The 11,936-nt window shown below is 41.8% G+C and overlaps 1 protein-coding gene across 3 annotated transcripts in view; it reads left to right on the forward strand.

Annotated features, from left to right (window-relative positions):
* ORC1 (origin recognition complex subunit 1) overlaps positions 1 to 11,936 on the forward strand; it is a 37,455-nt gene that overhangs the window by 14,338 nt on the left and 11,181 nt on the right. For all 3 annotated transcript variants that reach the window (XM_025288752.3, XM_025288753.3, XM_025288751.3), the window contains 5 exons: positions 1,053 to 1,422; positions 2,565 to 2,666; positions 4,774 to 4,969; positions 10,192 to 10,289; positions 11,203 to 11,304. In XM_025288752.3, the coding sequence (XP_025144537.3) occupies positions 1,053 to 1,422; positions 2,565 to 2,666; positions 4,774 to 4,969; positions 10,192 to 10,289; positions 11,203 to 11,304 (868 nt within the window). The remainder of the gene's footprint in view (positions 1 to 1,052; positions 1,423 to 2,564; positions 2,667 to 4,773; positions 4,970 to 10,191; positions 10,290 to 11,202; positions 11,305 to 11,936) is intronic.

Raw genomic sequence — 11,936 nt, forward strand, 5'->3', positions numbered from 1 at the left:
CACACCAGTCTCAGTTATTCTCTTCGCTCATCCCCCTCCTTCCCCTTTCAACTCGGTTGAAATTTTGCCTTTCTTTCAAGGCCTGTCTCAAGAGCTGTATTTATTAGTGCATGTGAGCTAAGTCGCTTTATTTGTGTCTGACTCTCTGCGACCCTATGGACTGTAGCCCGCCAGGCCTCTCTGTCCAATGGATTCTCCAGGCAAGAATACTGGAGTGGCTTGCCATGCCCTCCTGCAGGGGATCTTCCTGACCCATGGACCGAACCCGCATCTCTTATGGTCTCCTGCATTGGCAGGCAGGTTGTTGACCATTAGAGCCATCTGGGAAGCCCTATTTATTAGCACTAGATGCTTTAGGATCATTATTAAACTTGATATTATAGACATTTATGCATCTCATCTGCCCTGTTAGACTAGAGTATGTTAGGATGGGAACCAGGATTGAGTCTCATTCAACTTTTGTCTCCTAGCACCTGGTATATACCTTGCCATTTTAATAGCTCAATTGATGAGCTATTTGTCTATGAATGAATGTCCAGGTTCTTGATGCCTTTGATCATGATGAAATTGGAGGAGATCCAAATGTGGTTCTGTGTACTCTCAAAGCCCAGCTGATTGCCTGCAGGATCCATCTCTCCACTGGTATAGTCTGGGTTAAGAAAAAATGTAAGGCCTTGGTGTTACTCAACAGAGCCATTGGAATAAATTTCAGATGGGGTTGAATGGGGCTTTAGGATGTGCCAGTATCACCCTGGTTGAGAACAACTGTTCTAGGAGATTACTTCACGGAAAACCTGATGTTTGAACATTTATCTATGAAGGCTGATTTAACTGTTCCAGCTAGCAAAATTACCCATAGAATTTAAGAGAGAGACTAAAAATATTAAGAGCTACCTGACCTGGGAAAAGAAAGTATAGAATAATTCCAAATATGGATAATTCATGTCTTTGTATCGCTCAGTGAAAGAATTTATCTCTAAAGAGATTAGCAATCTGTTCAGTGCTTGTTATAAAATTCACACACTGTCTACGGTGATTTCTCTTGAACTTAGGTTTCCCTAGGACTCCTAACACAAGGATTTCCCAGGCAGCTTCGTGTGCCTCATTGGATTCTCCTGGAAGAATGAAACGGAAAGTGGCCTTCTCTGAGGTCATATCACCTTCAAAGAGGTCTCTGCCTGATGGTTCTCAGACCTCATCTCCAGCTCTGAAAGCCCCAGAGAAAACTGGAGAGATTCAACACTCCTGTACCAAAGATGCCAAGAAGACCTCACCTGATCATGGCATGATCCTGAGAGCTCGAGCCCCAGCTTTGAAAACAACAGAGATTAGTGAAGAAAGAACACTTACTCCTACCGTCGGGGGATGGAAGTCCTCAGTGGTGCCTTCTGTGATTCTGAAACCAGAATACATCAAAAGAAGGTGACTTGGGGATGTTACCCTGCCTCCCACAGAGCAAATCAAGATCCTTCACATGATGGAAATGTGTGGGTCACAGCCAGTGAATCTGTCTGTGTCACAGAATCACCAGCTTTTTTAAAATCCAGATTTCTGAGCCTCTCCCCAGATGTAGTGAATCAGTCTCCAGGTGTTGGGCCCAGGAATCTGTATTTTTGAGACACTCTTAGGATGATTCTGATATACCCAGCTTTCCTTTGGGGATTGCTGCTCCAGAAGATGATTCCCAGACCTGAATTGCTTCACAGTCTTGGATTTCATTACTTGCTTGGCTCTTTACCACATTTTAACAGTAATTTTCTTAATCAATTTCTTTCTTTTTTTTTTAAACTAGAAACCATTTTCAAATACATAAAATACAATAAGATAATGCATTTAGAACAACTCTGAAGTTTGACACTGGGCCTTGTCTGTACATAATGGGCTGTACAAATATTACAGTCCTGAAATTTCTGTGATTGCTGTTCAGAAACTCTAGCACCTGGCTTTTCTGATTTTATTTGGTTTCTTTTTTTTTTTTTTTTTTTTAGATTTTTTTTTAATGTGTATAATTTTTAATGTCTTTGTTGAATTTGTTACAATATTGCTTCTGTTTAAGTTTTGGATTTTTAGCCCCAAGGTATATGGAATCTTAGTTCACCAACCCGGGATCAAACCTTGTTTGATCAATCCTGCACTCCTTGCATTGAAAGGCAAAGTCTTAACCACTGGACTTCCAGTAAAGTCCTTTACCTAGATTTCTTGATAAATGCTTTGCATTGAGAGTATACCTGCATTGCTACTAACCTTGAGTGGATAGTAAATTATAGATACTTCAAAAATTTAAAAAGAATAAGAAACTCTGTGTAGAATTAGTATTAATATATTCTGATTTCTAGTTGTGGAGGTGATGAGTCTACTTTAAATGATAAGCTTTTGGCAAACTTTAATCTCTGGGTTTGAGTCAAACTTCCATTATAAACTTTTGGGCAAATTTTGCTTAGCTCCTTCCAAAGTAGCTGCCGAAAGAATAGGAGCCTGTTAGACTACCTGACTCACTTCCAGTCCTGCTGCTGATAACTGGCACCCAAAACCGCTTTCCGTAATCTTGCTGTGATATCTTGCAGGGAAGGTAAAGAGCCAGAAGTTCAGGATGAAGCTCCCTCTGCTTCCCGTATCCGCAGGAAGAGTTCTCTCTTGACTTTGAATCGGATTAGGCAGCAGCTTAGGTAAGACTGCTCCTTGGCAGGCAGAAAAACATCACTGCCATCTGTGAAATCTATAATCCTAGTTCTTAAATCCTCTTAGCATTTCTTGTTTATTTGCTAATCCATTGAAATTTACCTTTACCTAGTATGTCTGGAATTTTGTTAATTTCACATAAACATCATAGTTTGAAAGGGACAAGAAACACTGCTCTTGGCTTAGGTGGCTCCCAGGGCCCCATAATCATCACACCCAGCAAGACTATTAGTAGGGTGACTAAGACCATGAACTTTGATTCTCATAGACTTGGATTTGAACCTAGGCTTTGTCATTTATTAGGTTGGTGCAAACATAATTGCAGTTTTGGACTGTGAATTTTAAATCATTATAACTAGGCTCAAACACACCTTTTCTAATCAAAACAGGAACCAGTACAATCAAATTATTTTTGCCAGCGAGAAATAAGTTTGTTTATTTATTACTATAGCATAAAAATTTGTGCTTTGGGATTCGAGGAACTCTTTGAAAGCATTTCTGCTTCCTGCTGGTTATGGAAGTGTTTTCCCTGCAAAAAGTTGTTGAGATGCTTGAGGAAGTGGTAGTTGTTTGGTAAGAGGTCAGGTGAATATAACGGATGAGGCAAAACTTGATAGCCTGATTCGTTCAACTTTTGAAGCGCGGGCTGTGCATCGTGCAGTCAGCTGCTGTTGTGGAGAATTGGGCCCTTCTATCAACCAATGCTGGCTGCAGCCTTTGCAGTTTTCAGTGCATCTCATTGATTTGCTGAACATATGTCTCAGATGTAATGGTTTTGCTGGGATTCAGAAAGCTGTAGTGGGTCAGACTGTCAGCAGACCATCAAGCAGTGACCATGACCTCTTTTTGGTGCAAGTTTGGTTTTGGGAAGTGCTTAGAGCTTCTTCTTGGTCCAGCCTCTGAGCTGGCTGTCACCAGTTGTCATATAAAATCCACTTTTCATTGTATCTCACAATCCGATTGAGAAATGGTTCATTGTTGTGTAGAATAAGAGACGACACTTCAAAATGACAATTTTTTTTATTTGTGGTCAGCTCATGAGGCACCCAGGTATCAAGCTTTTTCACCTTTCCAATTTGCTTCAAATGCCAAGTGTAGAATGTGGAAAGGCCGGTGTTAAGTTCTTCAGCAACTTCTTGTGTAGTTGTAAGAGGATCAGCTTCGATGAGGGGCTTCCCTGGTGATTCAGATGGTAAAGGATCTGCCTGCAATGCAGGACACTCAGGTTTCATCCCTGGGTTGGGAAGATCCCCTAGAGAAAGGAATGGCTACCCACTCCAGTATTCTTGTTTGGAGAATTCCATGGACAGAGGAGCCCGGTAGGCTATAGTCCACGGGGTCCACAAAGAATCAGACACAACTCAGCAAGTAACACTTTTCAGCCTTGATGATCCTCTCAATTGGTCATTCTCAACTTCTGATGACCAGTCACTGCACTCCTCATCTTCAAGACTTTTGTTCCTTTGCAAAACTTCTTGAAGCAGCACTGCACTGTATGTTGGTTAGCAGTTCCTGGGCCAAATGCGTTGCTGATACTGTGAGTTGTCTCTGCTGCTTTACAACTCATTTTGAACTCGAATAAGAAAATTGCTTGAATTTGCCTTTTGCCTAACATCATTTCCCTAGTCTAAAATAAATATAAAATTAACAGCAAGTAATGTCATTAGCAAAAAAACATGAAGCAACAAATACGCATTAAGATGATGTATAGCATAGCCACATGTATTTAAGAATGTATTACAATATCAAACAGCAAAGTTCACCAACGCAAAACTGAAGTTACTTTTGCACCAACCTAGTACTATCTGTGTAACCTTGGGAAGATTACTTAACCTTTCTAAGCTGTGGATTCCTCATCTGTAAACTGGGAAAAGTAATATACAAGTCACAAAGTTGTTGATAGGTTTAATGAAATAATATGAATAAAGCCCTTAGCAGAGCTTCTCAGTAGCAAGGGCCCAAGAACTGGAGCACATCTGATATTGCTCAGTTGCAGGAGAGACTGCAATACTCGCATCCACACTGACCTGATAGGAGCTTCTTATTTAGACTTCACACACTGAATATCAGAAGATAACGTGTCCTGCAATTTAGGTTTTTAGGTAACAGTAAAAGTGACCAAAATGATGAAGAGTTTCTGCCAGCAGCCGAGATTTCAGACTGTGACAGTGAGGAGGAAGAGGCTTCCACAACCCCGCTTCCAAGGAGAACACCCAACAGTGTGTCCAGGAACCTACGCTCTTCCATGAAGTCTTCCTTACAGACTCCCTCCAAGACACCAAAGAGAACTGTAAGGTTCTTTTAGGTTTATTCCCAGTGAAGCTCCTCTCTTAATTTAGAAATTGTGATGACTGAAGTCACACAACTAGTAACAGCTGGATTTTGAGCACATGTCTCTCAAATTCAAAGCTATGCTGCTTGGAATATTCATAGAGGAAAGCTTCTTTTTTGGAGGGGAGAGTAGTGGATTTACAGTGTGTTGCAGGTGTATAGCCAGTTGATTCAGCTATACATATATCAGTTCTTTTTCAGATTCTTTTCCCATATAGGTTATTACAGAATATTGAGTAGTGTGCCTTGTGTATTCATGGAGGAAAGTTCTAAGTGAACCCTAGGACTGAAAATGGGGACGTCTGTCTGCTTTTTGTGAAACTGAGCAGAATAACATTGAAAGCTATTGAGAAAAGATGGTCCTACCGTGTTCAGATATGTTTGAAAAATGTTTGGATTAAACAAAGTTAAATTGGTTTCACTGTCACATGACTTCTCGGGGCCTTTAACTTATGTTATTGTGACCTTCCAGGAGACTATTAGTATATTAGGAAACTTTTCTTCATGAAGCATCTTGTTCCTTAGAGCAATTTAGAAATGCCTAATTAGGAGACTTTTTCTAAAGCCGATCTCTGTTTCTCCATATCAAGAAAAATGTAATTGAGCTTGGGTTGAAGTCAACAAAAGACTTTTAGGGAAAGAAATCCAGTTCAGCACCCCTGAACCTTTTTGGCACCATGGACTGGTTTCCTAGAAGACAGTTTTTCCATGGACTGGGTTGAGGGAGGTGGCGTGTGTAGATTTAGGGATGATTCAGGCACATCACATTCATTGTGCACTTTATTTCTATTATTATGTAAGCTCCACCTCCAGTCGTGAGGAGGTTGGGGGCCTCTCCAATAGATCACCTTTGGAGACCAGGCAATCTTATATAAGGGAATAGCTCTGGTTTGATTCCATTTTCTGAGTCCCGCCCAGAAGAATGGATTTAGGGTGTGGGGGGCCCTTTTTAGCATAATAAAAAAGGTTAGAGGACAGCCTTTTTAAAAAAAATAACTTCTTCGCAAGGTTTTGTTACTATTTTCCTGTTTTCTCCAAGTTAATAGATATAAAGCTGATTTGAGTCTTAAGTGCTTCTCTGCTTTTGAGAAAAGGTGCAGAGATTGTCACTTTATATCTTGGCTGGAAGCAGAGGGTTGGTAGGTGAAACGCCCCCACAAAAGGGAGTGCTTTGTGAAAACCCTGTGGATACTGCTGGGTAGCAGGCCTGCTCCAGTGAGCCAGAGGCAAGGAACAGAATAGTAAAATAGGGCTGTTGGCCTAAGCTGAACAGTGACCCTGAGGTCTAGAGTGGAAAAGTCTGGGGAGGTTTCTCTGGGTACTATGTAGTGAATTTTGGAAATTCTGAACTAAAGTTTGGCCATATTTTCAAAAAGTCTAAAGGAGAATCTTTTTTTTAGGGATGATTTTTTAAATTTTAATCAGTAAATGCAACTCACGGGGGTGGAATAGAGGAGGATCTTATGAATCAAACCTAGTTTATGCCTTCTACTCTACCCTATATTGGGGCAGAGTATTTAGGATTTCTTAATATTTGTCTTTCTTTTAAGATAAGTTTATTTGAAAAAGTATATAATTCGTACTTTTATTCATTCCTTCGTCAGTTCAGTTCAGTTCAGTCACTCAGTCGTGTCTGACTTTTTGTGACCCCATGAACTGCAGCACACCAGGCCTTCCTGTCCATCACCAACTCCTGGAGTCTACTCAAGCACATGTCCATTGAGTTGGTGATGCCATCAAACCATCTCATCCTCTGACATCCCCTTTTCCTCCCACCTTCAATCTTTCCCAGCATCAGGGTCTTTTCAAATGACTCAGTTCTTCGTGTCAGGTGGCCAAAGTATTAGAGCTTCAGTTTCAGCATAAGTCCTTCCAATGAAGATTCAGGACTGATTTTCTTTAGGATGGACTGGTTGGATCTCCTTCAAGAGTCTTCTCCAACACCACAGTTTAAAAGCATCAATTCTTTGGCGCTCAGCTTTCTTTATAGTCCAACTCTCACATCCATACATGACTACTGGAAAAACCATAGCCTTGACTAGATGGACCTTTGCTGGCAAAGTAATAATGTCTCTACTTTTTAATATGCTGTCTCTTTTGGTCATAACTTTTCTTCCAAAGAGCAAGTATCTTTTAATTTCATGGCTGCAGTCACCATCTGGAGTGATTTTGGAGCCTCCAAAAATAAACTCTGTCACTATTTCCACTGTTTCCACATTATTTGCCATGAAGTAATGGGACTAGATGCCATGATCTTAGTTTTCTGAATGTTGAGTTTTAAGCCAGCTTTTTCACTTTCACTTTCATCAAGAGGCTCTTTAGTTCTTCACTTTCTGCCATGAGGGTGGTGTCATCTGCATATCTGAGGTTATTGATATTTCTCCCAGCAATCTTGTTCCAGCTTGTGCTTCATCCATCCCACTTTGTCATGATGTACTCTGCATATAAGTTAAATAAGCAGGGTGACAATATACAGCCTTGACGTATTCCTTTCCCGATTTGGAACCAGTCTGTTTTTCCATGTCCAGTTGCTTAATGACCTGCATACAGATTTTTCAAGAGACAGGTAAGATGGTCTGGTATTCCCATCTCTTGAAGAATTTTCCAGTTTGTTGTGATCCACACAGTCAAAGGCTTTGGGATAGTCAATAAAGCAGATGTTTCTCTGGAACTCTCTTGCTTTTTCAATGACCCAGTGAATGTTGGCTACTTGATCTCTGGTTCCTCTGCCTTTTCTAAATCCAGCTCGAAAATCTGGAAGTTCACGGTTCACGTACTGCTGAAGCCTGGCTTGGAGAATTTTGAGCATTACTTTACTAGCGTGTGAGATGAGTGCAATTGTGTGGTAGTTTGAGCATTCTTTGGCATCGCCTTTCTTTGGGAGTGGAATGAAAACTGACCTTTTCCAGTCCTGTGGCCACTGCTGAGTTTTCCAAATGTGCTGACATATTGAGTGCAGCACTTTCACAGCATCATCTTTCAGGATTTGAAAGAGCTCAACTGGAATTTCATCACCTTCACTAGCTTTGTTTGTAGTGATGCTTCCTAACACCCACTTGACTTTGCATTCCAGGATGTCTGGCTCTCAGTGAGTGATCATACCATTGTGATTATCTGGGTCATGAAGATCTTTTTTGTACAGCTCTTCTGTGTATTCTTGCCACTTCTTCTTAATATCTTCTGCTTCTGTTAGGTCCATACCATTTCTTTCCATTATTGTGCCCATCTTTTCATGAAATGTTTCCGTGATATCTCTACTTTTCTTGAAGAAATCTCTTAGTCTTTCCCATTCTATTGTTTTCCTCTATTTCTTTGCATTGATTACTGAGGAAGGCTTTCTTATCTCTCCTTGCTATTCTTTGGAACTCTGCATTCAAATGGGTATATCTTTCCTTTTGTCCTTAGCCTTTCGCTTCTCTTCTTTTCACAGCTATTTGTAAGCCTCCTCAGACAACCGTTTTGCCTCTTTGCATTTCTTTTTCGTGAATGGGGATGGTCTTGATCCCTGCCTCCTGTACAATGCCACGAACCTCTGTCCATAGTTCTTCTGGCACTCTGTCTATCAGATCTAATCCCTTGAATCTATTTCTCACTTCTACTGTATAATTGTAAAGAATTTGATTTAGGTCATACCTGAGTGGTCCAGTGGTTTTCCTACTTTCTTCAATTTAAGTTTTAATTTGGCAATAAGGAGTTCATGATGTGAGCCACAGTCAGCTCCTGGTCTTGTTTTTGCTGACTGTATAGAACTTCTCCATTTTTGGCTGCAAAGAATATATTCAATCTGATTTCAGTATTGGCCATCTGATGATGTCCATGTGTAGAGTCTTCTCTTGTGCTGTTGGAAGGGAGTGTTTGCTATGACCAGTGCATTCTCTTGGCAAAACTCTATTAGCCTTTGCCCTGCTTCATTCTGTACTCCAAGGCCAAATTTGCCTGTTACTCCAGGTATTTCTTGACTTCCTACTTTTGCATACCAGTCCCCTATAATGAAAAGGACAACTTTTTTGGGTGTTAGTTCTAGAAGGTCTTGTGGGTTCATAGAACTGTTCAACTTCAGCATTACTGGTCAGGGCATAGGCTTGGATTACTGTGATATTGAATGGTTCACCTTGGAAACGAAGAGATCATTCTGTCATTTTTGAGATTTCATCCAAGTACTGCATTTCAGACTCTTTTGTTGACCATGATAGCTACTTCATTTCTTCTAAGGGATTCCTGCCCACAGTAGTAGATATAATGGTCATCTGAGTTAAATTCATGCATTCCAGTCCATTTTAGTTCGCTGATTCCTAAAATGTCAACGTTCACTCTTGCCATCTTCTGTTTGACCACTTCCAATTTGCCTTGATTCACGGACCTGACATTCCAGGTTTCTGTGCAGTATTGTTCTTTGCAGCATTGGACTTTACTTCCATCACCAGTTATATCCACAACTGGGTGTTGTTTTTGCTTTGGCTCCGTCTCTTCATTCTTTCTGGAGTTATTTCTCCACTGAGCTCCAGGAGCATATTGGGCATCTACCGACATGGGAAGTTCACCTTTCAGTATCCTATCTTTTTGCCTTTTCATACTGTTCATGGGGTTCTCAAGGCAAGAATACTGAAGTGGTTTGCCATTCCCTTCTCCAGTGGACCACATTTTGTCAGAATTCTCCACCATGCCTGCCTGTCTTGTGTGGCCCTACATGGCATGGCTCATAGTTTCATTGAGTCAGACTGACAGTGTTTTCAGATCCTCATACTATATGTAAATTAGAAATAAGAAATTGTTTGGACTGTGAACAAAATGTATGTGTAATGTGAGGGGAGAAAGGGAGAATCTTGGTACTTTATACAGGAAAAAACTTAGAGGAATTGACTCACTACCTCTCTTCCTTTTATCAGATCATCAGAAATCAGATTTGCTGATGCATCGTGGATGGAGTTTGCTTTGTTTTTCCCTTCTAAAATATGTTCTCTCTCTTTTAAAAATCTTTATTTTGTTTTGGAGTATTGGTGATTTGCAATGCTGTGTTAGTTTCAGGTGTACAGCAAAGTGATTCAGTTTTATACATATATATAGATCCACGATTTTTCAGATTCTTTTCCCATTTAGGTTATTACAGAATATTGAGTAGAGTTCTCTGTGCTGTACAGTAGGTCCTTGTTGATTATCTAAATTTCCTTCTTTTGAACACAGCCTGAGCCCAGAACACCACGTGATGCCACTCCCCGGATCCGCAGCCGAAACCTGGCTGCCCAGGGGCCCACCAACATGCTGGAGGAGGCCCGGCTAAGGTGACGCCGCTCTGGGGCCCCTTTCAGATAGGCCGAAGCAGACCTCTGCTTTTATTCATGTGAACTGGCAGTACTTCCTAGTCATTCTGTATATACTAACAAAGTGAAAGTCGCTCAGTTGTGTCTGACTCTTTGCGACCCCATGGACTATACAGTCCATGGAATTCTCTCAGCCAGAATACTGGAGTGGGTAGCCTTTCCCTTCTCCAGGGGATCTTCCCAAACCAGGGATCAAACCCAGGTCTCCCGCACTGCAGGTGGATTCTTTACCAGCTGAGCCACAAGGGAAGCCCAAGAATACTGGAATGGGTAGCCTATCCCTTCTCCAGTGGATCTTCCTGACCCAGGAATCCAACCGGGGTCTCCTGCTCTGCAGGCAGATTCTTTACCAGCTGAGCTATCAGGGAAGCCCAGTATATAATAAAGGTAGAGGGTAAAATGAAGGTGCATGTTTAGAAAGGAGAAACCTCTCAAGCAGTGTCTGAGTGAACTACTGTGGGCAAGTTCTGGGAGGAGTCTGCAGTGCAGTGCTACCCCTTTCTCAGGGATGGAAGGTCACGACACTGCTTCTCAGTTGCAGTACGTTTTAGAACTTTGTGGGGACTTTTTAAAAATAGGTAAGCCTAGATCCTGCCAGAAATCAGCTGAATCATAATCTTATGTGAGATGAGGTCCACCCACGTGATCTGGGGAAAGCACCCAAGTAATATGTACTCTTGATTAGAACCACTGAGCTGTTTAATTTGTATGGGTGGAGAAGGGCCAAATGAAGAGGTTTAAGAATGAAGGCATTCCCGTGGATTTGTGATTAAGGTTTCCAGTAGAAACTATAGATAAGTCTTTTCCATTATTATGGGGTTGACAGTAAATTGTTTCTAATGTCCTCCTTTTCCCTCATTTACCACCACTGTAGGCTGCATGTTTCTGCTGTACCGGAGTCTCTTCCCTGTCGGGAACAGGAATTCCAGGACATTTACAACTTTGTGGAAAGCAAACTCCTTGACCACACTGGAGGGTGAGTTGTGTTGAGGGAGGCAGAATGGTCAGGAGGCCCCTGCTAAGTGCACCACCATAGGTGTGAAAGGTTGTTGTTGAATCATGCAAAGACACCGGGATTCTTGGCCCCCGGAGGAGAAGAATTCAATCCGGGGCCAGAGACGAGGCTTGATCGCTCAGAGCTTTGGTGTAATAGTTTTATTAAAGTATAAAGGAGATAGAGAAAGCTTCTGATATAGGCATCAGAAGTGGGCAGAAAGAGTACCCCTGCTAGTCTTCAGCTGGATGTTAGTCACTCAGTTCAGTTCAGTTCAGTTCAGTCGCTCAGTCGTGTCCGACTCTTTGCGACCCCATGAATCACAGCACGCCAGGCCTCCCTGTCCATCACCAACTCCCGGAGTTCACCCAGACTCACGTCCATTGAGTCAGTGATGCCATCCAGCCATCTCATCCTCTGTCGTCCCCTTCTCCTCCTGCCCCCAATCCCTCCCAGCATCAGAGTCTTTTCCAGTGAGTCAACTCTTCACATGAGGTGGCCAAAGTACTGGAGTTTCAGCTTTAACATCATTCCTTCCAAAGAAATCCCAGGGCTGATCTCCTTCAGAATAGACTGGTTGGATCTCCTTGCAGTCCAAGGGACTCTCAAGAGTC

This window comes from Bubalus bubalis, chromosome 6 (assembly GCF_019923935.1).
Source record: "Bubalus bubalis isolate 160015118507 breed Murrah chromosome 6, NDDB_SH_1, whole genome shotgun sequence".
NCBI lineage: Eukaryota > Metazoa > Chordata > Mammalia > Artiodactyla > Bovidae > Bubalus > Bubalus bubalis.